Here is a 27,365-nt window from a genome sequence, read left to right on the forward strand (position 1 = left end):
CACCCAAAAAATATAAAAGCAGTATGGCTACATTCCAGAATTCCTTACTGTTGTTCAAGGTATTAATAACATACTCTTCTGAAGGATTTTTTTGGATATGAATGTGGCTATATGGCTCTGAATTCAGGTATATGATATTGCAGGTTCTTTTCAAACGAGCAAAGGTCAAAAATGCCTCAGCTCAATCTTTTGAAAAATATCATGTAATATGTTGTGGATCCATCAACATTGCTTGTACTGAAGTCAGTAATAAAACTTCCTCTGACTTCACTGTCAATCATTAGGCCAGCTTCTGACTATTCCCCACAAGATATTCCGCTTTCCTGACATGCTTTTTCTTATTCTGTGCAATGCTGAAAAAGGCTGAGAATCAGGGGACATCATTGCAAACCATTTTGACTCCTCACACCTGAATTGAGGCAGTCTGTGTGTCCCTGGGAACTTCCCCAGCTCCCTGTAGGCAAAACACCATCTTCTGTGCAACCAGGATCAAGTATGGCTCTAGCTGCAAAACCTTCACTCAGGTCTTACAGTGTTTTTTCTCTCAGAGTAAAAACATTAATTTCCTCTCTTTTTTCTCTTTTCTTCTTTTTTTCTTTTCTTTAATAGGTAGAGGAAGAAAGGTAAGATTTTTTTAATTTTTTTTTTTTGATGTATTACAACTGTTAAAAGAATCTGTTGCATGTCCTTGGAGTGCTTCACAGAAATCAAATACAAGCTCTGTTAAAAACACTTACTTCTTTCCGCTTGGTCTTCCTCAGTGGCTGAGGAGATTGCAGTCCATGTGGAAAAAATGCTGGGATGCGGGCAAAAATCCTGGTCTTAATATAGATAATCCCCTGGTTGAAAATCCCTGCTGTCTACATCAAAGGAATTCCAGTTTGAGTAGTTTGGTTGTTTCATCTCTAGCAGTGCCACAGAATGAGGGAAGGGACCACTAGGTCATTAAAAGCCAAACTATTAAAACTGGCAGCTTGGTTTTTGCTGAGGCTGATCTGTAGGTAGCACTGGGATGATGCGTTCTGGCACCGAGCCACGGTTCTGTGGGCAGCATCTTTCATAGTATGCAATTAAACAGAATGATCTATTGTTACAGAAGAAATTAACATACATTCTGATAAATGAACTTCTAAATAAGCAGCTACAAGATATAATGAAAACAGTTTTTAGGTGATCAAGTATATGCACTCACGAAAATCAAGTAGCTCTCTGTGCAGAAGTAGTTTAAGGAAAAAAATGGACTGTAACCGCCTTATGATGAACAACACAGAAAAGTTTTTACCTTTACAAAGTCCTCTTTTTTTTTTTTTCCTTAATAAAATGGTTACCACCAGTAGGTCCAAGTTATTTCATGTAACATGTAATCATTGTCAACACATGCAGCTCAAAGAAAAGACAATTGGCAAATTCTGTGTCCTATGTCTGAAGCTATGCCATAATTGTTTTGTATTCTGTTGCTATGTTATAGATGGACATGCAAGTTTTTTATGTCCATAGATTTAATGATACGAATTTTAATTTAGTACCTTGAAGAAATGGAATCTGAATGCTGCTCTGGGCTCTGCATTTTGTATGAATCAAATCATCCAATAACAACTAGATGTTTTCCAGTACTTAAATATCACAGTAATTTTTAGTTTGACTCCTCTTTCAGCCAGTATGTTCTGCAGTTAGAAGAAGTCTGCTCATTTATAGCCTTCATTTAATCTGTGTCCATAGCCATTAAAAGTAGTATGGATTGGCTATCACAGGTACTTTAATTTAGTCTCAGTTGTATCCTTAGAGAAAGTCTTAGCACTTGTCACAGTTACAGGGATGGTATTGGTGACACTGGTGCTGTTAATTGTACTTTCATTTGTTTTCTGCCATCTGATGTTTTTGTATCTTTTTCCTACAGGGACAAAAAGGAGAACCTGGAATAGTGCCACCTGTAAGTTCATTTCTGTCTTCTTTTATCAGCACACCCTAGAAGTGTACGTTTTAGCACTTTAAAGCAGAATTGCAGTAATTAAGGAAATACAACAAAACATACAGCCTGTGAATGAAGGGAATTGAATTAATTACGTTGTTTCACATATGTAACATTTGAAATTCCTGTCAATTGCATTTTGGGAAAAAATGTTATTGAGTCAAATCTGTCATAATCTTTATTTTTATAGTTAGAATTTTGTGGAGGTGTGAGAAACCAAGGTATAATGGTAAATTAGTATTTGGAAAATGTAGGGACGCTTGAGAAAACAGGTGACATAAATTGTCACTTTCTATCCTTATTATCTCTTTCCAGCATGAAGACAAAAGAATCAATAATTTGAGACTAAATCATTTTAATATAGTTATTTATTTCATTGTTTTTAGAATAGCAATGTTACTTCCAAGATTTTGCTTATAGTGATTATAAAAAGATTCCAAACTGGAAAGAAATAACCAGTAGAATTTATAATTATTTTATTTTTCTTTTCCAAAAAGCCTTACAACTTCCCTGGTACTTTAATTTTCTTTTTTTGCAATTTACTTTTCAATAACTAATTTTTGGTAGGTTGGTCATGACAAATAATGTCATTGTGTTACATGGTAACTTTAATTTCTATTGCCTTCTTTAGGTTTCAGGAATACGAGGCCGCCCAGGACCAGCCGTGAGTATTTTTTGGTGCTGTTTCTCTGATGATAGTGTTTCCCACTTGCTGCCATTTCTGTTCTGTATCGTGAGGATGACGTGAAGGCAAACTCTTCCCTGCCTGTAGTGGGTATTGCCTGCAAAGCTGCTGGATTTGAGGAGATGACTGGACTATGGGATTTTACTAGTCTCCGGTCAGCCCGTGCACTAAGTGAGTGGATGTGTGCTTGTACTACACACATGTCTGAGGAGTTTTGTGCGAGGCTGGTGCTGGGGAATGCTTTTCTAGCAGGGTTCTAGCAGGAGTAGAAGGAGGTGCAGTATGCTCTCAGGCTGCAGCTAAACAGAGAGCAGTTCTGGGCTAACAAGAAGGATGTCTCAGACCTGTACATCTCTGCATTAAGAGCCTCCAGCATTCAGAAAACCTTTGCTAAATTAACTTGTGGAGCACGTGAGAGATGAAGCCATTTGGTAGATGTCTGCATCCTGGTTCTGCTCCCTTCAGGCAATGTGCGCTTGAGAAGAAATACTGAATAGTTGGTGACAGTTTTCTTTACGATAATGTGAAACCCACCCCCTGTAATTAATTTTCAAACAAGCATTGTGTTTGATATTTTCAGAACTTTATTAGTCATTAGCTACATTAAAAGGTACTTAATATTTCTAATCTTTCTTTTAGGGACCTCCAGGCTCACAAGGACCACGAGGAGAACGAGGACCAAAGGGAAGACCTGTAAGTTATTAAATACCTCTAAAAGCAAGTACTTGACTAACCTCAAATGATTAGATGGCTTTTCACTGTCTCCATGTCTTCTAGAGTTACCAGAACTTTCCTCATATTTTCCAAGAATCAGGTAACAACCAGAAACACATTTATATCTCACCATTCCCTGAGTAGTTTGAAACCTGAACGTTTTGACATAATTGACAGAGTTTTAGCAGTATTTCCACTAAAAGCCATACTTTCTCAACAAACTTTCCCAAAATGGTGTCTGAGAGTACAGCTTTTCTTCAGATTTTTTTTTTTTTTTAAAAAGAAGAAAACTGGAACATCATGTTTGTTTGTTTAAGAGCTTGCTGACTTTTTGCTGGTTACTACTGTCCATCAGAAGCAGTGTGACCTGTGTGGCTCAGAGTATTTCAGAAAAGGCAGAGCTCAGGAAGTTTGCAGGAGTTAATATGTGACTACGTATGTTGGTATGCTGGTGAATAATATAATCAAGATTGCTCAGTGGAAATACAGAATTCATAAGAGAATTTCAGCGTCTGCGTGTGGAGAACCACAGAAAAGCCAAAAGGGAGTGCTGAAAATACCAAAGATGACATGTTCTTGTTGAAAAAGCTAGGTCAAAGAGCAGCAGCTGTTAAAAGCAGATTTTAAAGATTTGTATCATTGTAATTTCTATGTGAGTATTTTTGTATCCCTCAGGAGAGAGCAAGCTGATACTGAGTTTAGGCATAGGCCTAAAACTGACTCCTTTCTGCTGTTCTTCCAGTGAGTGCCTGTTGTCCATAGATAGCAATGACACTTCTTCTGAAGTAGTGGAATAAGTGTGTAGCCTCTTTGAGGTGGAGGCCAAGTCACTGCTGCTCTCTAGATCACCATAAGACATTTGTCTGATGAATAAGTATCAAGATGCTTAAAAGAATTCTGGGAGTAATTGTGAGATCTTGTGGGGTGTAGAGGAATCTTTACTGTGTTTATAGAGGTGTCTGAAAGGCCTTCCTGATGTGCAATATTATCGATGAGATGCTAAATAGCGTGTGATTCTGTGCCATACATCACTTGTGTGTCTCTGTAGAATTGTGGCTAGAAGCACCAGAAATACCAAAAGGGTGTTAAGTTCCTTTGACACGGGTTATGATACTGCTTTCAAGGAATATCAAGGGGTTAGAAACCAGTCAGCTCCTTCAAAAATGTTATGGCAGAGGTTCTGGTGAGCTGTGTGTATGTCAGAGTGTAGGTCCGAGGCCAAAAAAGCACTGTTTTTAGATACGAAGTGACTGCTAGTGCAGGATTTTGTTGTTTATACTTGTGGGAAAAAAAATGTTAGCTCACACCTGCAGTTTATATCAGTAAAACCTTTCTGCACGTTGTTTGCAGTTTGTTTAAAATACCTCATGGAGCAGATAACCTTGTACAGACACCCTTTATAAAATTAATATGGGTAAATACATTACTGACTGGTGAAATTACAAAACCACTAAGCACACTTACAAGCCATTTGTTTGTTTCTTTGGATTATTTTTTTTTTCTTTCTTTATGTGGGGTCCTGCTGACTAGTGAGCAAAAGGAACTCAAACTTGCTATGGATCTCTGCCTTTTACAAAAGCAGGACCCTTGCATGTTAAATGAATTCAGGAGTATTAGCATATTTTTTCCCTCAAATTCTGCGTTAGTATAACAACGAAAGAGAAGCAGCTAGAGAACAGCATGTTTGCATTGGCAAAATGCATCTAAGGAGGGGGAGTTATGGAGCATGATAAAATTTTAGGTGTGTACAAATGAACTTTTGCTCAAAATAAGCTTGAGCATCCTCAGAACCACTGATACGTATTGTTTCAATCTGGTTTTACACGCGATTGTAATAGCAGAAGCAGTTAAAATACGCAGTAGTTTGAGAGTGTTGTACCATGATCTGCATTTCCTTCTATTCTGTTACAGGCAAACCCTGTAATAATTTAATGGGCCAGGAGTAAATTCCATGTTTAAACGGTGCCACCTCGTGGCCTGTATTAGAACTTTTTTTCCTTTTTTTTTTTTTTGTTAAAACCTCACTGACCTTGAGCTGGCGAAGGAAAATAAAAGGGCTTTTTTTTTTTAATATACATATGAATAGATAAACAATATAAAATAAATAAAAGTGTAATCGAGATTTTATTTATTAAGAAAAAAATTCCAAAATTTGGTTGCCACCAAAACCGTGCTTTTCAGGGACATTTTGAGGTGGGGGATTTGCAGTGCTGCTCTTGAAGAAGGCTGTTTTTTGGTGGCTAAAAAGGAGGTCCTTTTCTAAAAAGAAATGAAAAAACCCCCTTTTTCTATGCCAGATTTTGTTAAGGTGGCTTGGTTTGGATATTGAAAATCAGTAGTTGAGTATCATCTCGCTTAATTCTGTATAGGCAACTTTTTTTTCTGATCCTTATCTTTGTTTTCTTTTTATTTTGAGAACAAATGAAAGATGTTAACTAATTTTTTTCCTCCTTTGGACAGTATGCACTTTCAGGTTTGGGTGTGTGTACTTCTGTTTATAATAGAAATATTAAATAATAACATTTTCTCCTAGAACCTTCTGCTTCCATCCAACATGCATGAATCTTCTCATTTGTTTCAGAATACCATCTATTCACAACTCATTCTGCGAGTAGGTGTGTGTTGTGTACATGTCTGTCTGATAAGAAGAAGGTTTTCCCCTGATTGCTAGGCCTACAGGAATTTCAAACCTTAAAGATAGATCAAAATTTAAGAGAATTAGCTCATTCACTGCGATTTGACAGGAATCCTATTGTGAATTCTATTCCACTGTAGCCCTTTCCCAAGGGAATGCTATTTCTCTAACATCTGAACCATACAATTCAAGCCATACCAGTTCAAACCATACTCGTTCAGACATAAATTCCACTGAAATGTGTTGCAGACTGCAAGGAAACACAGTCCTAGAAAACTCATGGAAATACAAGCAATCTGTCTGATTATAATTGTGTTTGTAAAGATGACTCACTGAGCCAGGCTTCCAAAGTTTTATGTTTAAGGATCCTTAAAATAGGAGAATTCATTATGCAGTATAAAATTTTTCCTTGCCATAGTCAAACATTTTATTCTAATGAAGCAAGCAGTAGTGACAAGCACTTTAAAGTCTGCTTTTATGGTTGAAGTATATCTTTATTGGCCCTGTTACTATTGATTTTATTCCACTAATGTTTTATTGGCTGCTTCCGTATTTAATTTTAGTTCTGACACAAGATAAGATGAATCCAGTTTAGGAATCAAAAGTGGCTGATCAAAATGGGAGCAAAGGGATGGCCCCCCAGCCTATTCTGCAAATACCAGCTAGAGATAACGGTGACACCAAGGGAGGTGCTCCGCACTTTTGGCAGCGTAACTGTGTTGAGAATTCAGCAATAGTATGAGCTGTCTAAACCCTTCCTGATGTCAGATGGTTGTAAAAATCCAGCCTTACATTGGAGTTCCCTAAACGTGTATGTATGTACGCTAATCACAGCTATATGTATTTTAGAAGTAAGTCTGTGATATTCTATATTGTGCTCAAAAGTAAATAGTTTTTCTGGAATAGTATACTCTACTGTGGAATGATAGGAAGCCTGAGTTTCTAGAGCCTCTGAGACAAATTACTGCAGTTTACTTGTTGGATTTGTGACTAATTTTAGCCACTGCGTCTGATCTGAAGGTAGGAGCAAATCTTGAGAGATGTTGTTTGTTTGAAGATCTTTCTGTAGAAATATAGAACACTTATGACAAGCATACCACAAAGACTTACCACAAACAAGGCAGTTGTTGGCCAGTTACAGTGATTTTAACGAATACCTTTGCACACTGTTAGAATTTCTGCTTTTCCTTCTAGGGTCCTCGTGGTCCTCAAGGGATTGATGGTGAACCTGGTATTCCTGGTCAGCCTGGTGACCCTGGTCCTCCAGGGCATCCTACCCACCCAGGACCAGATGGACTTAGCAGGGTAAGTTTTACACTTGCTTTAGTAGAAAGTGAAGTGAGTGTTGAGCCACATCCACATGATACAAAGAGTAACTTCTCTTTGCTTCAGTGAATGTAGAACTTTGTGTTCACAGTTCCTGTCTCCCAGTCATGAGGGACAGCAGCTAGTGGCAGTCCAAGTTCTGCCAAAAATTGCAGCAAGTTGAACATGAGAAACCTTGGAAAGGACACACCTTTTGCAATGGGTTTTAACATCTAGAAAAGACAAGGTAGGGTTCCATTATTTACACCTGGTTTAAACCCAAGGGAAACTGGTGTGCCAAATTAGGAATACAGAAAAGAAAAAATAAGATTAATTATAAATAACAGAATAACTGCTGAGAGAAATTAAAATGTGGTTAATTGTGCATCTTGCTGAAATTGTTCAGACCAGCACTGAGATTAAGTATGGAATTGTTTGTGAAAAGCAGTGCAAACCAGCCATAGAAGCAGACAAGGTTTTCTGCAAGGCTTTGCCCCTGAGTCCGTCCTCTGCCCCCCCCAGAAAAAAACAACTATGGAACACTAATTGTGATTGATAATGAAATACATGTTTGAATGTCTCAACTATATTCAGTTACACATTCATTGCTGTTGGGAAGATACCTGTTTTGATTTCTCACTCCATTGTTCCTGCGATGTTACTGAAAACAATGGAGTTATACTGACAATAAGCTGAAATATTCATGTTAGGCCAACAGCTTGCAAGTTTGGGCAGCGTTTCTTGACTTAACCACCTTTCCAAATAGTTCTGAATCCAGCAGACTCAGCCCAAGTAATCATCTTCAGCACAGAGGAATTCCTTACAGTCACAGAAGCACCAGGATGGGCGTTAGACCACCATCCTTCATAGTTTTCTACTGAAAACATGAAATAATAGGTGTGGCCAGAGATCTAAGGCATTTTTGGTTTGTATTCCTGTCTCTGAAGTTAGGCAATCTCCAGCCTTGCGAAAAATGTGTTTGGGGACCAATCTGATGCGGAACAAACTGTAAATCTTAGAAGACTTGAAAGGACATTTGTGCTGTTGCTCCTTCTCAGCCACTGTAATCTCTGGCCTGCCACAAGTGAGGATCTGACTGAATGAAGCAAAATAAAACTGTTGATTTCAACTAAGTGCTTGAAGAAGGAGGGCACTGAAGGTTCTCCCTGCTCTAACTCATTTGTCTCTGTGAATTGGCACGAACAGCAGTGGCCTTCAGCTTTGCTGGATAAGGGCAACATGCTTAAATATTCTAGTTTGAAATCCTAAAATCAGCTACATTTCCATTTGCCTTAAGATACTTCTGAACTTGAAGCACAGTAGGTGGAAACAAAATAAAGGCTTACAAGACATGAAGGAATATTGCAGATGAAGTTAAGGTGTGATTTAAATTTGAAGGTGGTGAAAGAAATCTAATTGATTTCACAGGAGGCTTTCCTTTTTTCCTCATTTGTTTAATATTCAAGTGGGGGTGGAGTCTGAATAGTAAGCAGATAATACGATGCATTTGACTGGTCTATGAAGCCTTAAACCACCTCAAATTTACAGGAAAGGCAATTTTTATTTTAATGATTAAAACAAAAATTCAGTTCATAGTGCTGCAAAGCCAATGTAAACAACAAAGATTTGGTTGCCTGGATTTTTGCTTTATGAAGCATCAAAATGACTGATGACTAAAATCACCCATCTTATTTTTTCAGCCATTTTCAGCGCAGATGGCAGGACTGGATGAGAAATCTGGACTTGGCAGTCAGATGGGACTGATGCCTGGTGCAGTGGTAAGACTGCATTAGATTGTACTGTAGAACAAGTTGGAAGTGGAGTGCAGATGCAAAAAGCCAAAGGGGAATTCATCCTCTTCAACTTCCTATGCCTCTAGAACCTGGATGTACAGTATGTTCTGGTGCAGTTTTGCACAGTACCTGGAAAAAAGTGAGAAAATATTATTCTGTTAAAGGGAAAGCTGTTTCCCACCTCTAGCCTTCTTGTTGTCTTCCTTCCCTCTTTCTGAAATATAGCAGCTACTAAGAGTAAGGTACAGGAAAAAAAAAAAGAATATTAATATATCTTTTAAGGTATTTTTTGATATCTAGGCCTTTCAATATCTCTAAGCCTTACACAAAGTTTACTAAAGTCAGGTGTCACTCACTTTAGCCAGGTGTCTTTGGATTGATTCCTCAAGTTCTGTGATACGTTTTTTTCCTTTCCTTGTAAACTGAGTAACTGACAGTCATTCAGCTTAACTGTTGGTTTTTGTTTTGTTTTTAATATTGACTAGAATTTTTAAATGGCCTATTACTAACTCATCTACAATTGCTTTGGAAAAGTTAGTAAAAATTATTGAATTGTGTGTAAAAGACATAAATATTGAGCCTCTGACAAAATGGAAGTTATTGCCTTCTATAGATTTTTGTACTGCTATGAGCAAGAGATTTAGTTTCAGAGAGATTATGTTTAAGTCATGATGTAAGTTACAATAAAGCATGAGATTTTTCCTAAAAATTCCATGAAATTTTTAAAGGGGAAATTTGAATTTTCTGTAACAGACCACAACTGTTTGGAAGCTGTTTTGTGGTTTGTACGATTCCTGAAAATACGTCCTTCCATCGCTGCTTTTTGCTGTTCACAACTGAGAACAGCAGCATGAATTTATTTTGTCATTGATTCCTTTATGAGATTAATCTGAGTAATGAGACTCCCTTCTAGAGAAAAATATTCTCCCCAATGCTATTCTGTTATTACATTTTTTTTCCGTGGAGCTGTGCAGGCAACCCGGTTATTCTGACTGACTCCAGAGACCGTGAGGTTCCAGAAAGCAAACAAGCCCATATTTTCAGCTGCTAATGAATTCACACTGCTGTGGCTTTTTGCGTGTGAAGATTGCCATTCTCTGTGCTTTTGTATTTCATAACAGCAGTCTCCTGAGTAAAAGCCTTTCAGATGGTTTGACCATAGAAATGTTATCTTGGAGGTCACTGTCAAGCCATTTTGCTGTCTTTGTAGGATGAATGTTACTTGGGGAAGGGTGTTTTCCAGTGTGTGACAACTTATGTTTTCAATAGGGTCCAGTGGGTCCAAGAGGTCCTCAAGGTCTCCAAGGAAAACAAGTAAGTACATCACTTCAGGGAATTTAAGAGAATTGGCCAGTGGTGAAGGCAAAGCACACAGTAACTGGTATGTGCATCCATCTCCGAGACGATGTCCATTGTCAGTGATGCACTGATGAATGCATCTGTATCTAGAGCAGCATCTTGTGGCTCTCTAGAGCTCTGCTCCAGATGTGCTCTATATACAGAACTTAACTCATAAAGGCCAATATATTAGAACTTCAACAAGGTTTTAACCCAACAGACATTTTTTAATGAGGGAACAGCAGTGAAAATGGTGACTGTTTTGGTTTTGGTATTGGCATGGTTTGCAGTGAGATTTGTGTACAGCACAAGATTTATCTAAAGCTTTAGAGATTTTAGTATTCAACCTTCACTCATTTTGCAATGTGAACTGGTTCTGAATTAGAATCCAGGTTGTTCCATGGGCTGTGATTTTCCTGATCATGGATTTTAATTTATAGCCTTATATTTTTACTTCTTGGAATTTGTAACTGTATTCATCTTTGGTTAATTTTAGGGTGGTGCTGGCCCCACAGGCCCACCTGGTGAACCTGGGGATCCAGGACCTATGGTAAGATGAATAAACACAAACATTTCTACAATAAAAATTGCAAACAATATATTGTACTTCCTTCAGAAAAGATTTTTTTTGTCTTATCTCAGCTGAAGCTGTTAAGTAACTTCAGTCGAGAGTGGTGATGTTCAAAGCATATTGTCCTGAATCAATGAATTGAATTGTTTTGAACATACATAATAATGACTATAGCATAAATAATCATTATTACTTTTCCAGCGCAGACCCGAGGATGTTTAAGCACTGGTAAAACCAAACCTGGTAATGTAACTTACACAAAGGATGATGAAAATATTTCTGTTTTGGAGGTGATAAAATGATTCGAAATTAAAAGTAAGAGCCAGAGATTTGCAGCAACAGCAACTGTGATTTCTAATGTGTTGTTTTTTTTTCTCCTAAAGACTCTATCCTATATTTTATATAACATAATGCAGGTTTCTTAGGGGCAGAATAGTTAGAAAGAACACTACAAAATCAAGCAAGTGTGCTTAGGCATAAAATCATCCTTTTTCTACATCTGTTTTTACAAAACCAGATTTTGAAATGGGGCAAGTAGATATTTTAGTGATGGCTAAATTGACTTCTCAACAAATATATTTATTTCCTAGGGTCCAGTTGGTTCTCGTGGACCAGAGGGACCTCCAGGCAAACCTGGTGAAGATGTAAGTTTGTTATTCTTTATATCTGGTTTTATTTTTAATAAAAAAAAAAAAAAAAAGGCGTCTTTGAAGCAGTGACCAAACAGCAGATGTGCCTGTTGTAACTACTTTTCTCTATTTACATTTCTTTGTAATCATAGTCCTCATTAAGTGCAGAGTCATAACTGAAAACCTTAGCAACCCTTTTCAAACCCCTCCGATCTTTTCCTTATGTGTCACCATTATTTTTAAATAATTTCATGTATTCATAGCTGATTTTATGATTCTTTCCATGTATGTACACACGTATGTAAGATGTGTATTAGATGTATTTTCTTTCCTATTGCATCACACAGAAAAGAGTCACCGACCTAGAATGAAATTGAACACATTTCGAAATGTTGAACAGAAGCAGAATTAACAAGCTACAATGCAGGCAGTTTTAGATTGTTGATCCTATGGAAAATTAAAATAATTTGACTCTGCATGAGGATGACAAAAGGTTGCCTCATTAATTCACAGGAAAACTACCTTTCAGCACCATCTTGTGATGCTGAGATGCATTTTGGACCCAATCATCAGTTGTGGCAATTCTTTGTTAAAAACTTTTTTTAAGTTAACGTCTCTAATGCACATTGCTATTTGTATGTGCAGATGATATATATCACTGAAATTATTACAGTAAAGAGAAGATAGATAATACTGATGTTAATGTCCTCATGTGTTTGAATGGAAGAATGATGAGAGAAGTTGATTTTCACATTTGCTATTTTCATGTATTCCTTTTTTTTCTTTCCTTAGGGTGAACCTGGTAGACCAGGACAATCCGGTGAGCCTGGATTCCCAGGATCTCCAGTAAGAGCACAATTATTTACATTTTAGCAAAATGATCATACTGATGTCATCACTACCTCAATGAGTGCAAAGCTCTTCCATTCAATTTCTGAAGTAGTTGTGTTAGCTTACTGTGTTGATCCAAATCAGTGTGATAGCTCAGAAACAAACAGGTGATTAAAAAGTCCTTGGGTTTATCCTGAGAGTCATTTCATGGCTGCACATCTCAGCTGTTTCATAGATTAAATATACGTAAAGCAGATGACAGTGCATACAAGTTTCACTCCATTTCACACTATTTCACATGGTCATTCACAGTCATGTACAGGAAGTGCTCAGAGATTATAAAATGATGTCAGGTTGAGGTGGCACTGTGTAGCCTTTATAGCAGTCAGTATGAGGGCAGGGGAAGGAGAGGATTGTATCATAGACATATATAATTTGTTTTTATCTATATTTTCAATATCCAAATATGGTTAAAGGCTTTCCAAATAATACCTACTTGTACTGCAGAGGGTACTTGTCATGGTTTACTCTAGAAATAAAAGAAAACAGGTACATCAGATGATAAAATGACATAATTTTATCATCTTACATAATTTTGACCCTCTCATGATTTAACCCCTGCTAGCAACTAGGACCGTGCAGCCATTCACAAGAGCTGTTTTCTCTTGTACATGATTTGCCTCCTTATCACATGTACGTGCTTCAGCATTTGATTGCTCTGGATGCATAAGCCAATATACATATACTACTGAGCATAGGCCAAATAAATAGTTTTTATAGGTGATATTCAGTCTAAATAAGCATAATTTGTACAATTTCAAATTTATATACAGGAAACTCATTGAGTATAAATAATTTCAAGCAATCTAATTTATTAATTTCAGAAATTTCATACTTCTATAAAGTAGTTTTCCCTTTAGGAGTTTGCCAACTCTGGAGTAATTTCCCACCAAACTTTATGATCAAACATTATCCATATAATTGACTATAGGAAGACAGAGACCCTTGTTACGTTTCTTGATGCTAACAAGGAACCAGCTTGTGAAGTTCTCCTCTGTAATGCTGAGATCTCAGATGGTTTTTTTCGCTCCCCTGAATATCAGTGTTGTTTCATGATGCTTCATTTTCCATTATATAGCTTCATGATTTTTTGTTATGACAAAAGGTATGAACTGTAATCTTTTTGGGAACTTTGGTTTAGAGGTACTATAGTGAAGAAATTATACATTTAAACAGTTTGCTGAATAATTGTCATCTGAGAGTATTAAGGTATTAATGTGATTTCCATTATAAAATCATGTGACCAATATTCTACCACGAGGCACCTGGCTCCCTTCCGTTACTTGGTCTTTCCTGAAAGAGAAATGGGGAAACTTGGTAGGAAACTAAGTCCAAGGCAACTTTGTTTTAATTGCTAATTGTGTTTTAATATTCTGAAAGAACACGTACAGTTTGCAGTTTGGTCTCAGTTTCTATTTTATTTTAAATGATGGTTCTGAGTTTTGGTCTCTGTTTAATTAAGGTTTCTTCATATTAAGATTCAAAACTTGATCTACCACTAGTCATTGCTCCTATTTGAAGTTTGACCGTACACCAATGTAAACAATAAAGCTTTTAATATCAGTGAAAATGTACATAATGCTGAGACTGTCTAACTTCATAGCACGTAGATCATCCTGAGTGCCATTGTGCAGCGCATGAAGGACACCCAGGTGATCAGGTCCAGCCAGCACGGGTTCATGAGGGGAAGGTCCTGCTTGACAAACCTGATCTCCTTCTATGACAAAATGACCCACTTGCTGGATGAAGGAAAGGCTGTGGATGTTGTTTATCTGGACTTTAGCAAGGCCTTTGATACAGTCTCCCACAGTATCCTCCTGGAGAAACTGGCTGCCCATGGCTTAGATGGGAATACTCTCCACTGAGTTAAAAACTGGCTGGAGGGCCAGGCCCAGAGAGTGGTGGTGAATGGAGTCAAATCCAGTTGGCGTCCGGTCATGAGTGGTGTCCCACAGGGCTCGGTACTGGGGCCAGTTCTCTTTAACATCTTTATCAATGATCTGGATGAGGGGATCGCGTGCACCCTCAGTCAATTCGCAGATGACACCAAGTTGGGTGGCAGTGTCGACCTGCTTGAGGCAAAAAAGGCTTTGCAGAGGGATCTGGACAGGCTGGATCAATGGGCTGAGGACAATGGTTTGAGGTTCAACAAGGCCAAGTGCGGGGTCCTGCACTTGGGTCACACCAACCCCCTGCAGCGCTACAGGCTGGGGGCAGAGTGGCTGGAGCTGCCTGACAGAAAAGGACCTGGGGGTGTTGGTCAACAGCCGTTTGAACATGACTCAGCAGTTGTGCCCAGGTGGCCAAGGCGGCCAACGGTATCCTGGCCTGTATCAGGAACAGTGTGGCGAGTAGGGCCCGAGAGGTGATCGTCCCCCTGTACTCGGCACTGGTCAGGCCTCACCTCGAGTTCTGTGTCCAGTTTTGGGCCCCTTACCACAAAAAAGACACTGAGGTGCTGGAGCGGGTCCAGAGAAGGGCAATAAAGCTGGTGAGGGGTCTGGAGAGTAAGTCTTATGAGGAGAGGCTGAGGGAGCTGGGGGTGTTCAGTCTGAAGAAGAGGAGGCTGAGGGGAGACCTTATCACGCTCTATAACTCCCTGAAGGGAGGTGGGGGTCGGTCTCTTCTCTCTTCTCTCAAGTCACAGGAGATAGGACAAGGGGAAATGGCCTCAAGTTGGGCCAGGGGAGGTTTAGATTGGATATTAGGAAAAATTTCCTCACAGAAAGGGTTATCCAGCATTGGAATGGGCTGCCCAGGGAAGTGGTTGAGACACAATCCCTGGAGGTGTTCAAAAGACGGGTTAACATGGTCCTCAGGAATATGGTTTAGTGTGGTGTGTGGCTATGTTATGCTGTATCATCTGTGACCTGCCCGAATGCTGTGCATTGCTTATTATGTCACCAAGGTGAAGGAGTGTTTGGAGTATTAGTGTTTATCTGCTACACTCGTCCCTGTTTAGCAGCATTATCGCTAGGTTTTTCTGCAGAAGTAAGGATTTTACTTTTTTTTTTTTTTTTTCTACTTAGGGGCCTCGAGGCTTTCCTGGAGCTCCTGGTCTCCCAGGTCTCAAGGGTCACAGGGTAAGAACCAAGATTTTCCCTCTCTTTATAGATGATGTTTCCAGGCAGTTTGAGTATAAAGATACTCAACTTCTTTTGTGTTAGTTGTGAATTCGACTATACTTTTAGTCCTGCCAATTGCAGCAGAATTACTGGCATTTGAGAGAAAGAGAGCTTTGCAGAAAATCCACGCTATTCCCCTTTAAGCTGACCTCTGTATTATATTCTCTAGTGCTTTCTTCACTTTATTTTCAAATTATCTGGGAATCTGGAAGGAGCTTGCATGGGCCCTGCCAAGCTTCAGGAGGCACAAACCTGACAGTTCTCTCACTTTGTTGGCAAGTCTTGCATTAGGGTGGGGAACTGGAGAGGTGGATGTGTTTGCAACATGGAGTGATTACAAATTACCAAGTTTTCTGGCCAGAATTTTACTTTGGGGAGGAATAAATAGGTTTCCTATGGCTCAGAGCCTCCTTCTTGTTGTTTTATTTTATTTTTTTTTTCAAATGTTCTTGTTTTAAAAAGGAAACCAAATCCAAGGAAATGTACCTTGTACAAATGGTTTCCATTTAGGAAATGTTTAAAAACTTTATTCCATCTGTTTTTTTTTTTTTCTTCTCTATTTTTTCCCTTTCTTGCTCTTGCCACCTCAGATCCATTCTTAACACTTCAAGTGTTAAGAATGGATCTGATTTTAACAACAATAATAATAGGAATGCTCTGTGTGTGTATATATATAAATTATTTTCTCCATATTTTTATAACTCCTACAGGGATTGAAAGGACTTGATGGTCCAAAAGGTGAAATTGGAGCAGCCGGAGCAAAGGTATTTTCATGGCCCAAAGAACTAAAAGCTTAAGCATGTTTTCCATAATGCAAAAATAATGAAAGATAGTAGATGTTTCAAATACAGCTTTGTACCCTCTCCTGTCAGTGCTGCCTGTATGGAGTGGAGAGGCTGTGTAGAGTTGTCCATTTTTACTGGGTGTTTGTCTATATAAACTGCTCTACAGTGACTTGTCTGGGCTTGATACAGGAAGAAAGTTCAATAGTGCCAGTCAGTTTCAGCTGGGGCTCTGCTTTAGGCCTACAAAATACTGAAGACAACAAAGTCTGTTAACAAAGAGCCCATGCACATCTTGCAATTTTCCACTTAGCCAGTTTGTGGTTCTTGTTGGCTTTATGTGGTAAAGAGGAAAAAAAGTTTTCTAACTTGGGGTTTGGTTTGGTTGGTTTTTTGGTTTGTTTTTAAAATAAAATAAAATAGCAATGCATAACAAAAGCCTGACTCTGCTCTTTTGGATTACCATACTAGAGATTGGCTTAAAAGAAACAGGCATTGGAGAGGAGAGAGAATATATTTTATTGAACTGACTGTTTGTTCGCCTAACAATTTTATTATCTTAAAATTTTTGATTCTCAGTGGTACTGCAGCACCCTTACTACTTCAGCTCAAAGCAGTGATAACACAGGATAGACAGCTGGAGACAATCTTTTCCAGATGGATTAAAATATACTTTAAAAGAGCACAAAACATTTTTTTTCAGGCTTTTCCACATAGATAGTACTGATACTGAAACATTTTTGGTCAAGTGTAGGTGACAATCACAGATGGAACAGAACTATTCCTTTAGATTAATAGTAAATGAAGTGAATCTTCCAAAATCTAAATTTAAATGTGGAATCAGTAGTTAAGGAAAGTTTGTGTAAGAAAAGATGTCTTCCGTGAGATTACTTACCACTTTCTGTGGATCCAACAACAGTAGGAGACTTGGTAGAAACAGTGCAGTAGGTGGAGTGGGCTGTTAGCTTGAACAGGTAGGAGTTAAATCTGCTTCACTGAGAATATATAAATATGACATTTCCCATAAACATGGGGAGCAGTGCCCGTAATGCACACAGGTGACTCTGCACATCTGCCTCTTAGGTCTAATGTAAGCATGGAGGACAGGTAGAAAACATGTAACTCCATTTTTCTCTCACCCATTTCCTCTAATTGTGTCATTTCATTTCCATTTCTAGGGAGAATCTGGACCAACAGGTGCCATGGGTCCAACAGGTCCTCTAGTGAGTGTTATGTGCATTGGACATTACGGAAGTGGCTTTAAGATTGTAAAGGCTATTGCTAACAGGAATTTTAAGGTTTTGATATCTGTACTTGATGCCATGAAGCTGAACTTTCTCTTAATTAGACTTTGTTTTCTATTATGCTAACAGTAAATGTAGTCCACTCTAAGCTGTTATTTGCGATTCACAGACATAGGTAATAATAATAATAATAAATCAGAAGGCTCAACAGGAACTTGGTTTCAGGTTTTATGATTGTTTGCCTACTCATGTAAGTGTAGGGTGACTACATTTTTTTGTTTACATGTTGATGCTTCATATGGAGTGATTTCAATATGAGAAAAAATGGTTTAGATCCCTCTGAGATAGAATAATTTAGGTAAGAAATGCACTAACTAAGAAAACCATGGACAGAGATTTTGGAGGTTGCGGTGAGGATAAGCAGCATGAAAAAATGGACTCTCAGCAGTGCTTCTGGAAGTAAAGCACCTTTCTGATATCAGATAATGCCATCTCTCTGTGAAGCACTGTCTTGTGTCGTGCAGAATGTAATATCCCTGAAGTGGAACCTAGTTTGTGAATGAGACATAGTAAATGAGATTGCATTATTGACCCTGGTGAGTGTATACAGAATTTATTCTAATGTGTTTAAAGCTGGAAGTACTGTTGAAACAGGGAAAGAGAAATTACAGTCCATTAATTTTTTCACTGGGCAAGCCTGTGAGGCTGCAAGGAATTATGTAAGCTGCTGCTTCTTTCCTGCTGTTGGACAATTGTAGCTACAAAAAAAAGTATCTTGGTTCTGCAATTGTTGTTTGCATCATCTGTCCTTACCACACTTGTAGTCTCAGTCAACCTAATCATGTTCTTGTTAAGAACAAATGAAGAATACTGAGCAGAAACTCACTGAAGAGTGATGCAGTGCAAAACTTACTTGAAGCAAAGAAAAAGTCAAGTATGCCAAAAAAAAAAATAGTAAAAAGCAAAGAAAAGGAGACAAAAAAAAGAGTGGGTAGCGTGTGTTCTCTTCACTGTGGGGGTAAAAAAAAAATCACATGAACTATGGTTTCTCCTTTTTGTTATTCTGCCGTGATGAGCTCCCAAATAATGCACTTTTTATTCTCTCTTCAAGGGGCCTAGAGGGATGCCAGGAGAGAGAGGTCGAATTGGACCACAGGGTGCCCCTGTAAGTAGTATCTTCCTTCTCTTTTCTTGTAATTCTTCCCTTGTTTTACATAAATTAAATCATTGGGCCTGAAAGTGTTTATTTATGTGACTGCTAGTCACTTCTGTAGTGAGTTCTGCTTAGCTTAAGAAAGTCAGGGCTGAGCAGAGTTTTGTGGGGTGAAACCTTTACTATAAAAGTCAAAAACAGTTTTAAAAGGAGAATGCTAGCTGTATGGTAATTGCTCATACCAAAGCTACCCACAAGGCCAAATACCCTCACAACACTTTTTACTGTGATACAAAAATGTCATCTTTCTTTCTGGGAAATTTCTTTTGAGAGACCGTTTTCACCAAAAGTTACTGAACTAAAAATAATATGTACTCATTTTCTCTGGAAAGAAGTTTAAAATGAAAGTGTAGACTTTCACTTTAAATTAATTCTTATAATTTAATTCCAGGTAATAAGGCTGTCTTCTTAAAAAATATTTTTCTTTTCAGCAAAAAGAAGGATTAGCCTTGACATGAGATCATATTTGAGTAGAAATTTCTCTCTGTTGCTTTACATCCAGTGTCAAGTATTGTTTTTTCTGGCAGTTCTCCCCCTGACTTTTATGTGTTCTGTTTGTTATGTTCTCCATACAATGACATAGTCAAAATATTGGCCTCTCTGAAAGTAGAGAAATCCATTAACTTGAAGGGGAACATAATTTCTTCCAGAAGTTTTTCATGCCAGTGTTTGGAGGCCTCTGTAATCCAGCATTTCTTTGATTGCTTTAGTATGTATGGCTATTATCACAAATGCTAACCATAAATAAATAAATAAAAATAAATAGAGTTCTTATAAATGCTCTATCTTGTCTGTTTTCATCTATAGGGTGGACGTGGCCAACATGGTATGCCTGGGAAGCCAGGGCCAATGGTAAGTTTCTTTCTTAAGCTGTTTTTTTCACCTTATATTTACCACTTGCCTTTTGACAGCACCAAAAGAAGTGCAAAAGAAACTGGTAACAGTTTAGTGCACCTGGAATGATTTGTAAGCAATTCCTAGTTCTACTCAATGTAGCTTTAGTGCTGTCCTCCAAGAAACTCTGCAGTTTGCTTCATCTAAAGGTTTTAATTTGCAGAGGAGTGCCATCTTCCCTGGAGAAGTGGTATCTTGCTGCTTTTATGAAGTGGGATCCATCTTGCAGGGAGATATGTGTCTTAAAGAAATGCACTGTAATATAAAAGTTTATAATTGCATATAATCTTCCTTCATATACGAAGCTGACAAATGAGATTATACCTGTTCTCAGCAAGAAGAAATGCCACTCACTGATAGCCAAACTTGATACCTGCAATTGATCCATGACAAAAGGTGTAAAATACAGCCTTTTGCTTATGGACAGTCAGACATTGAACTGAAGAACCAGAGGCCTATGTGTGAATGTCTGCCAAACTGAGAGAGCCTGGTGTGCGTGACTGTGGAATTTTTCACCTGATTGCAAGAGAGCTGAAGATGACTGTGGTGGTTTCAACTGTGAGTGTCGGTGTATCAAAGGGGGATGCTTTCCATCCTACAATCCCATCTCACAGTGTGTTTGCAAAAAGCATGTGAGTGAATTTTCATGAGTGTTAGGAATCCAGTGGGATTATTCACGTACAGTTAATTATGTGTTGCTTTTGCAAATGAAGTCTTATGATGATTTCATATTATTTGTGCAAGGCCAGCTTTTGCTTTAAAAATGTGGTATTATTTTTGGTTTGCTTTTTTTGAAAGTATTACTTCTAGAATGTGGTTCACGGTTTCTGCCCCGTGATGTAGCCAACCCGAACCTTTACTGCTTTGTGACATTCAGTTGAAAAAACAAACAAACCCAAACCAAAAAACAGCACACCAAAAAACCACAACCCCTCAAAACCCAAAACCACACCTGCCTGCAGTTAAATTTCATTCTCTGCATGATCTTCATTTAACAGTGATAGTAGAAGTCCTGAGAAAAATTTACATATGTGTCATCTTAATGAACAGACTGTTTTATTAAAAATTTCATTAAGAAATAATTAAGTGTAATAGATGCCCAAAAAAATGAGTTTAAGTGTGTAAAAGCTGCAAAACTCTGTTATTTAGAATATCATGAAGCAAGGGTAACTTGTTGGAAGAAACTTTCAAACAATGAAAAGATTTTTTGTATTGAAAACAAATGATAAAGTTAAAAAAAGCTGTGTCCCAAGCTATGAAATTCTACGTGAATCTTGAAATTTTTCTTTGGAATAAAATACGAGCTCAGCTTCACTGGACGTGGTAACTGGTTGGGTAACATTTTTGGTAAAATCCCATGTAGTGTCACGAGGGAGATACTGGTACTTAATGCATATGTTTCTCATTGGAGGAAGTGTTAATGAAATGCATTATTACTTGGGTCAGTGCAGTGGTATACCATAGCTCTGGAATTCTGCATGCAATAAGAGAGAGGTTTGGCAGACGTGTATTTGTTATCCAATAAACTGGGACATAGGTTTTCAAAAATATACTTAGTGAGCTGTTACATCAGTTCTGTAGAAATCCAATGCAAGGTCATGGCAGAAATGTTGCCTGTAATTAATGCTCAGTGGGACAGATTGTTCTTATTAAGTTTTTCAGCAGGGCTTTATTACATAGAACATTTTTTCACAGTATGCGTCACATTTTACAAAAAGAGAGAAAATCAGGAAAAGATAAAGAGGAATGATCTGGGAGTAGCGTTGTAGTGAATACTTATAACCACTGTGTGGCGCCCTGCCGAGAGTTTGTAATACAGTAGAAAGGTCTTCTGTTGAATGTCTTGTTCAACACAAGAGGCATTATGAAAATGGAAACAATTTACAAATTTGATTTAAAGCCCTTAATTGGAAGTCTTTGGTAGGTTTATGTCATGGCATACAGGTGTGTTCAGGAGTATACACCTGAAGTTTTCTTTCTAGTGAGTTTGGACAGTCTGTCATGTAATGCAGCCCCAGCTGTTTGCATCCCTGCCCAAACTTCATGTCCTTGCAGCCACGTGAGGTGCATCTACACTCTGCAGCACAACACACCAAGGATTTGGCTCTAGAACCAGAAATAGTGTAGCTACATCAGTACTACGTTCTGCTCAAGCTGTCAGCCCTTCTTAGATCCAGCATCGACTGTCTCAAGATCTAATGCTATTTGGGAAGAGCTGTACTGGTTTGGGGGTCTGAAGGTGTACCTCTGCACAGTGTTGTATTTCATGATGTGGCATAACCCAGCCTTTCCTCCACTTCCTTTTCCAGAAATAACCTGTTGATCTCTGAAAAAAATCCAAGCAGTAAACTGTCCCTGGTGGTCACCTTTGTCTGTACAGCCTTGAAAATTTGATACAGAATCTGTGTTTTAAAGCTTGCAAATGAATGTAGTGAAGTAGGAAGTAGGGCATGTAGTTGCATAGCCTTTATTTATATTTTCACTTACCATGTTGCTTACCACAAAAATCTTGTCTAGGAACCCAGTGTAGACATGGCTTGTATTTCTCTTATTTTTAGATTACTATTTGAAGTTTAAAGCATTGAAACTCTCCTTTGCACATTCTGTAGGACAAATTGTGATAGCAAATATCTGATCTTTTAATTATCATGCCACATTAGCATAGATATAAAAAGAGGATATAATATTTTGTTAAAAACTAAAATTGAAAACTGCTATAATTGTCAACGGTGTACATTGACATTTGGGCATTAATTGCTGAATCAAGATCTGTAACTTTGACAAAGTCAGTAAGCACGTTATTAAAATACTGCAACACAATTTCATAAAATGTATGTGTATCACTTAAAAAATGATATTTATAGTTATTTTGGTTTTGTTATGAGCAAATGTTTCATGACTAAGACTACGTTTAATTCCAGAACCATATTTAGCCTGTAATTAGATATTATTCTGTGTGATCTACACTGCAGAATTACAGCTTTGTGTGTCTGTCTTTTACAGGGCCCACTTGGCATAACTGGTTCTCCAGGTTTTCCAGGTGTTCCGGGTGTAAAGGTAAAAAATAAAACAAAACTATCTTCCTACTATGTATAACAACACAGAATTAAATAGTGGGTACTAGGCTACACAGAGTTCAGACTAACATGTATATGGGTCCCTAACGATCAGTCTTAGTCAAGACTTTGAGACAGCAGATAGAAGTCAGAAGCCAAATGAAGCAATTGCAATTCCCCACAGTTAGGATACATTCTTTGCTTTCACTTTTGCTTGAGCTGAGGGGTGATTATAAGATGGCTGTCATGCTGTGCCTCAGGAATCTTTCCTAGTATATTCAAAGAATAGTAACATGCCTTTCTACAAGGTAAGTTGGGAGGACTAGTCTAAGACAGTATGGAAGCGGTACCTTCTCGTGCTCAATCTTCCAGATTTAGCGGAGAACACGTTTTGAGATGACCTAGACTGGTAAGGAAAAAGCTTGAATCCCAACAGAGATGTACAGCTGTTGGTCACCATACAGCAAATGGTGATTACCACCTTTTGTGGCTCTGTGTAACTGGGCTGAAATGGAAAACTTTCACTGGCTGCAGCACTGTCTTCGTGGGAGTTTCCTCACTTGTTTTTCCAGGAAACACTGGATTTATTTTTTTCCTAGCCTTGAGAATATGTCTGAAAAGGTAGAAAAGACAATTTGTACAGCTTTCTTATACTTCTTGTACTTGCCCTCCACCCAGTCTCTCCTCTTTGTTCCTTAACGCTCCTAAAACGTGATAGGAAAAAATTATACAAGAAGAACCTCAATTAGTCAGATAGCCAAGTTCAGCAGATGTTTTGTGGTGTTGTGAAGCTGGCAACACTCACAAAACAGTTTTTTGGAAACAGGTCTTACTAAGAGTATTAACATAATGTATACAATTAAATAATAGACCTTTTAGTGTATCTCATCAAATGTTTTTGGTATGGATAAGCACTACTTCATACCTAAATAAATGTTTGGAGAAGCTATCACATGATGAATCAATGAAAGCTTTGAAAAGGAGGAGCTACCTTCAAGTTTGATTATCAGATGATGTAAAATTGGAATAGCTGCTTTGGACTCATAAAAGCTAAGCAGACTACACAATGAAGATGTGGAAATCAGTTATGAAGACACGTTAATTAACAGTCATCAGTTCCAAAAGGCCAATTTCCTATGTACAAGATAAAATTCAAAGGAGGTGCCAGGATGATTTTTTTTTTATTGGAGCATCCAATCCAATCTTACATGGATTTTGTATTTAATACAGTGCTGCAACAGTGAGTTAATCTGCACTGTGCAAAAAAAAAAAAACCACCCAGATGTGATATCCTTTCTAAATCTTATGCCTCGGCTGCTAACAAAGCAAAAAAATCTTATCAACTCAGTATTTCTCCTTCGTTACTTTGAGGTGCTACTTTTTAGAGGAAAATAATCTCCAGTTGTTTTCTCACGTGAAATCTTAGGGTGAAGCGGGTCCAACAGGTCCTCGTGGCCCTGAAGGTCCTCAAGGACAAAGAGGTGAAACAGGTCCCCAGGGCCCAGCTGGATCTCAAGGTCTTCCTGTAAGTACGTTAAATTGTGTTCCTCAGAGCTCAGCTTGCACATGTTGCCTGTTTATAGGGAATTTTAATACCCCACTTGATAGGCACTGAGTTTTGCTCAAATTACTTTTTTCTCCAGATAAGAAAAAGAATCATTAATTTATTTTGTGCTTATTTTGTTGATAATAACTTTTCATTATTTAATTAAAATAACTTGGAAAACTGCAGTTACACAGCCTGATACAGTCTCGATCCTACAAGTACTTTAAAGCTTAAGCTTAAACATAGGATCTTAAAGGTGAAAAGTCACATTAATTTGTGCACTTTGTTACTCATATTAGCTACACTTTTGCACAAGTAGATCTTTACATTGCTGTGTATATTTAATATTCTTTACTTGTCTTGTAAAGTGGATAAAATAACTATCATATTCTGGTTTTGTTATTAATAACCTCCTCATTAAAATTAATTTATTGATTGATACATTATTTTCAGGGTGCCGAAGGGACAGATGGTTCCCCAGGTGCTAAGGGCCCAACTGTAAGTGATCATATCACATGTTGAAGAAATTGTGTAAGTGGAAAGTGGACTTACTTTATTTCCTTATTTTTATTATTTTTCCTAACTGTGCTTGCTATTATTTTTATTTATAGGGATCTCCAGGCACTGGAGGACCCCCTGGCTTATCAGGTCCACCTGGTTCCCCAGGACCACAAGGCAGTACTGGCCCACCTGGTATTCGAGGCCAGCCGGTAATGATGTCTTTGTCTCTGGAAATTATGGTGCCTAGTAAATGTGTCACTCTATGAAATTAAAACAGTGATTAGCAGTGAGGTTCTTTTAAATAAATTAATATCATGATAGTAAACTTGGATCTTAAGAATCTTCTGTGTGTCCAAAATACAAGCAAACTTTCTTAGAGGCCTAGGAAAGAAGAGTGTCTATATAAACTCAGGCAAACAGTAACAATTACCTCTTGAAATTGTCTCATTTAAATTTTTGTTTTGATAATGTTATAATAAACAAGCACGCTAAGGAAAAAGACAAACAATTGTAAGCATAAATTACAACTAGTTACTAAACTAGGGAATGTTTTTCTGTTTAATTGTATAATCCAAAAGGGTTGAATGATTTATGTGGAATTTTAACCTTATGGGTGTTATTCATGTTTGTTCTCAGGGAGACCCTGGTGTCCCAGGTTTCAAGGGAGAAGCAGGACCCAAAGGTGAACCTGTAAGTCTCCATGTGCTTTGTAAGATGAAAAGGAAAGGCAGAAGCTTCTATGAGTGTTCTGAATAGATTCTTACAATTTTCAAGACAATTTTGAGGCTTGTAATCATGAGGAAATTACTTCTGGTTTTTGAGTAATTGTTGTGGAAGACAAACCATGATGTTCCTGGCTATATGGTACTAAGAATGAATGGCAAAGCAGGTCCATGACACCTTGAAGGACTGAGAAACCAATTAATCCATCTACTGAAGTTTCTGTATCATGCAGAATGAATTTATTCTAATTTTTTCATCTCATGAGAAATAGGTCCGTATGCTTCTGGACATTTAGAAGCACTCAGATCTGTGTGCTAATAATAATTTAAAAGTCCTTTCTATTCTAAGCTTACATTTAATACATTTTATTCTTATGCAGTTAAGTATATACTAATTATATTTTATTTATACATTAATATAAATATTTTTACCAGCTATTAGTAGCTGCTTAGTCCACAGCTAAGATTATTTGAGCACATGGTTAATTCTGTGCTGTAACCATATGAATTTTGGAAGAAAAGTGATTTTGCGGAGTTGTAGTTAGTTTGACTTGTCAACTAACCTTTAGTCTTTCTTTCTCACTAGTTAAAACATCACCTAGTAACTGGCAAAACTGTACAGATGAAATAATGGTTTCCTTACCACTGACTGTTCTCCTTTCTTTGAGAATTTCTACAAGTATCTCACTGAATTTTGAATCCTTTGCAGCTTGTCCAACTGATAATAATAAATACAAATTGTTGTATCTGAGCAAATAGGTGATTATAAGAAGCACTGTGGCCAAACTGCAGAATTACAGTTTATTCATAGTGCAATTCTTACTGAATTATTAGCTTTAAAAAATTGTAAACGAGAAAAGCTGATGCTGAAAAGCTGCATTTTTTAACTGATTCAAATCTTAGCTATATTTTTTTTCTCTTTTATTTGGAAAAATGTTTAAGATGGTTAGAAGATAGTCTGTTTCAGTATACCAGTGAAGTGGTGGGCTTAACAATGATTTTTTTAAAAAACATTTTACTTTCACTAGGGCCCACAAGGTCCCCAGGGTCCCATTGGCCCTATAGGTGAAGAAGGCAAAAGAGGTCCTCGAGGTGATCCAGGGTCAGTAGGTCCACCAGGTCCTGTTGGAGAGAGGGTAAGCAATACAAAGGGATAATAAGTCTTGAGAGACGCACTGCTAAGACGAACATTCTCTTGACCTAACCATGAATTTTTTTACAGTTTCGTTGTGGGTGTAGTCAAACTTTATTTTCCTTACAGTAGTTAATTTGTATCTATAGCTTCATTCCCTATAAGATTAATGATTTTAGGGTGCTGTCTTCTGTGATATATTCTTTTTGAAAATGATACCCTGAGGATCAGGATATAAAAATTTGGCATGTTGTTTTTTGCACTTTGAATAGGTCTTATTTCTAATTATTATTTTGGGGGAAAAGAAGTATCTCATACTGTGCATTATTTTTTCCCTGGCTATTTTCATTTGTGGTCTCGGTGCACAGGATAGTATGGTAACAGAATGATGGAGATATGACAAGTTAATCTCCAGATTTTTAGCTTAACCCGTGTTCAAGTGGCCATCTTGTTTTCAATGAGTCTGTTCTCATAGGAGCCGTTCAGTATGCATGAATGAAACATTGATAGTGGTTAAAGACCCCCCAAGTTTAAAGTATTAAAGTAAGAAAGTTGTAAGGAAGTAAACTGAACCCCTAAACCATAAACGTACTACTTTATTTGCAACAAGTTTTGTAAAA

The 27,365-nt window shown here is 37.7% G+C and overlaps 1 protein-coding gene across 3 annotated transcripts in view; it reads left to right on the forward strand.

Annotated features, from left to right (window-relative positions):
• COL5A2 (collagen, type V, alpha 2) overlaps positions 1–27,365 on the forward strand; it is a 164,434-nt gene that overhangs the window by 110,947 nt on the left and 26,122 nt on the right. For all 3 annotated transcript variants that reach the window (XM_014954601.1, XM_014954600.1, XM_014954599.1), the window contains 21 exons: positions 610–623; positions 1,898–1,930; positions 2,601–2,633; positions 3,294–3,347; positions 7,198–7,308; positions 9,009–9,086; positions 10,371–10,415; positions 10,936–10,989; positions 11,601–11,654; positions 12,432–12,485; positions 15,560–15,613; positions 16,366–16,419; positions 17,616–17,660; positions 18,793–18,846; positions 19,702–19,746; positions 22,792–22,845; positions 24,271–24,369; positions 24,844–24,888; positions 25,002–25,100; positions 25,528–25,581; positions 26,642–26,749. In XM_014954601.1, coding sequence (XP_014810087.1) covers positions 610–623; positions 1,898–1,930; positions 2,601–2,633; positions 3,294–3,347; positions 7,198–7,308; positions 9,009–9,086; positions 10,371–10,415; positions 10,936–10,989; positions 11,601–11,654; positions 12,432–12,485; positions 15,560–15,613; positions 16,366–16,419; positions 17,616–17,660; positions 18,793–18,846; positions 19,702–19,746; positions 22,792–22,845; positions 24,271–24,369; positions 24,844–24,888; positions 25,002–25,100; positions 25,528–25,581; positions 26,642–26,749 — 1,241 coding nt within the window. The remainder of the gene's footprint in view (positions 1–609; positions 624–1,897; positions 1,931–2,600; positions 2,634–3,293; positions 3,348–7,197; positions 7,309–9,008; positions 9,087–10,370; positions 10,416–10,935; positions 10,990–11,600; positions 11,655–12,431; positions 12,486–15,559; positions 15,614–16,365; positions 16,420–17,615; positions 17,661–18,792; positions 18,847–19,701; positions 19,747–22,791; positions 22,846–24,270; positions 24,370–24,843; positions 24,889–25,001; positions 25,101–25,527; positions 25,582–26,641; positions 26,750–27,365) is intronic.

Source organism: Calidris pugnax, unplaced genomic scaffold (genome assembly GCF_001431845.1).
Source record: "Calidris pugnax isolate Ruff unplaced genomic scaffold, ASM143184v1 scaffold103, whole genome shotgun sequence".
Taxonomy (NCBI): Eukaryota; Metazoa; Chordata; class Aves; order Charadriiformes; family Scolopacidae; genus Calidris; species Calidris pugnax.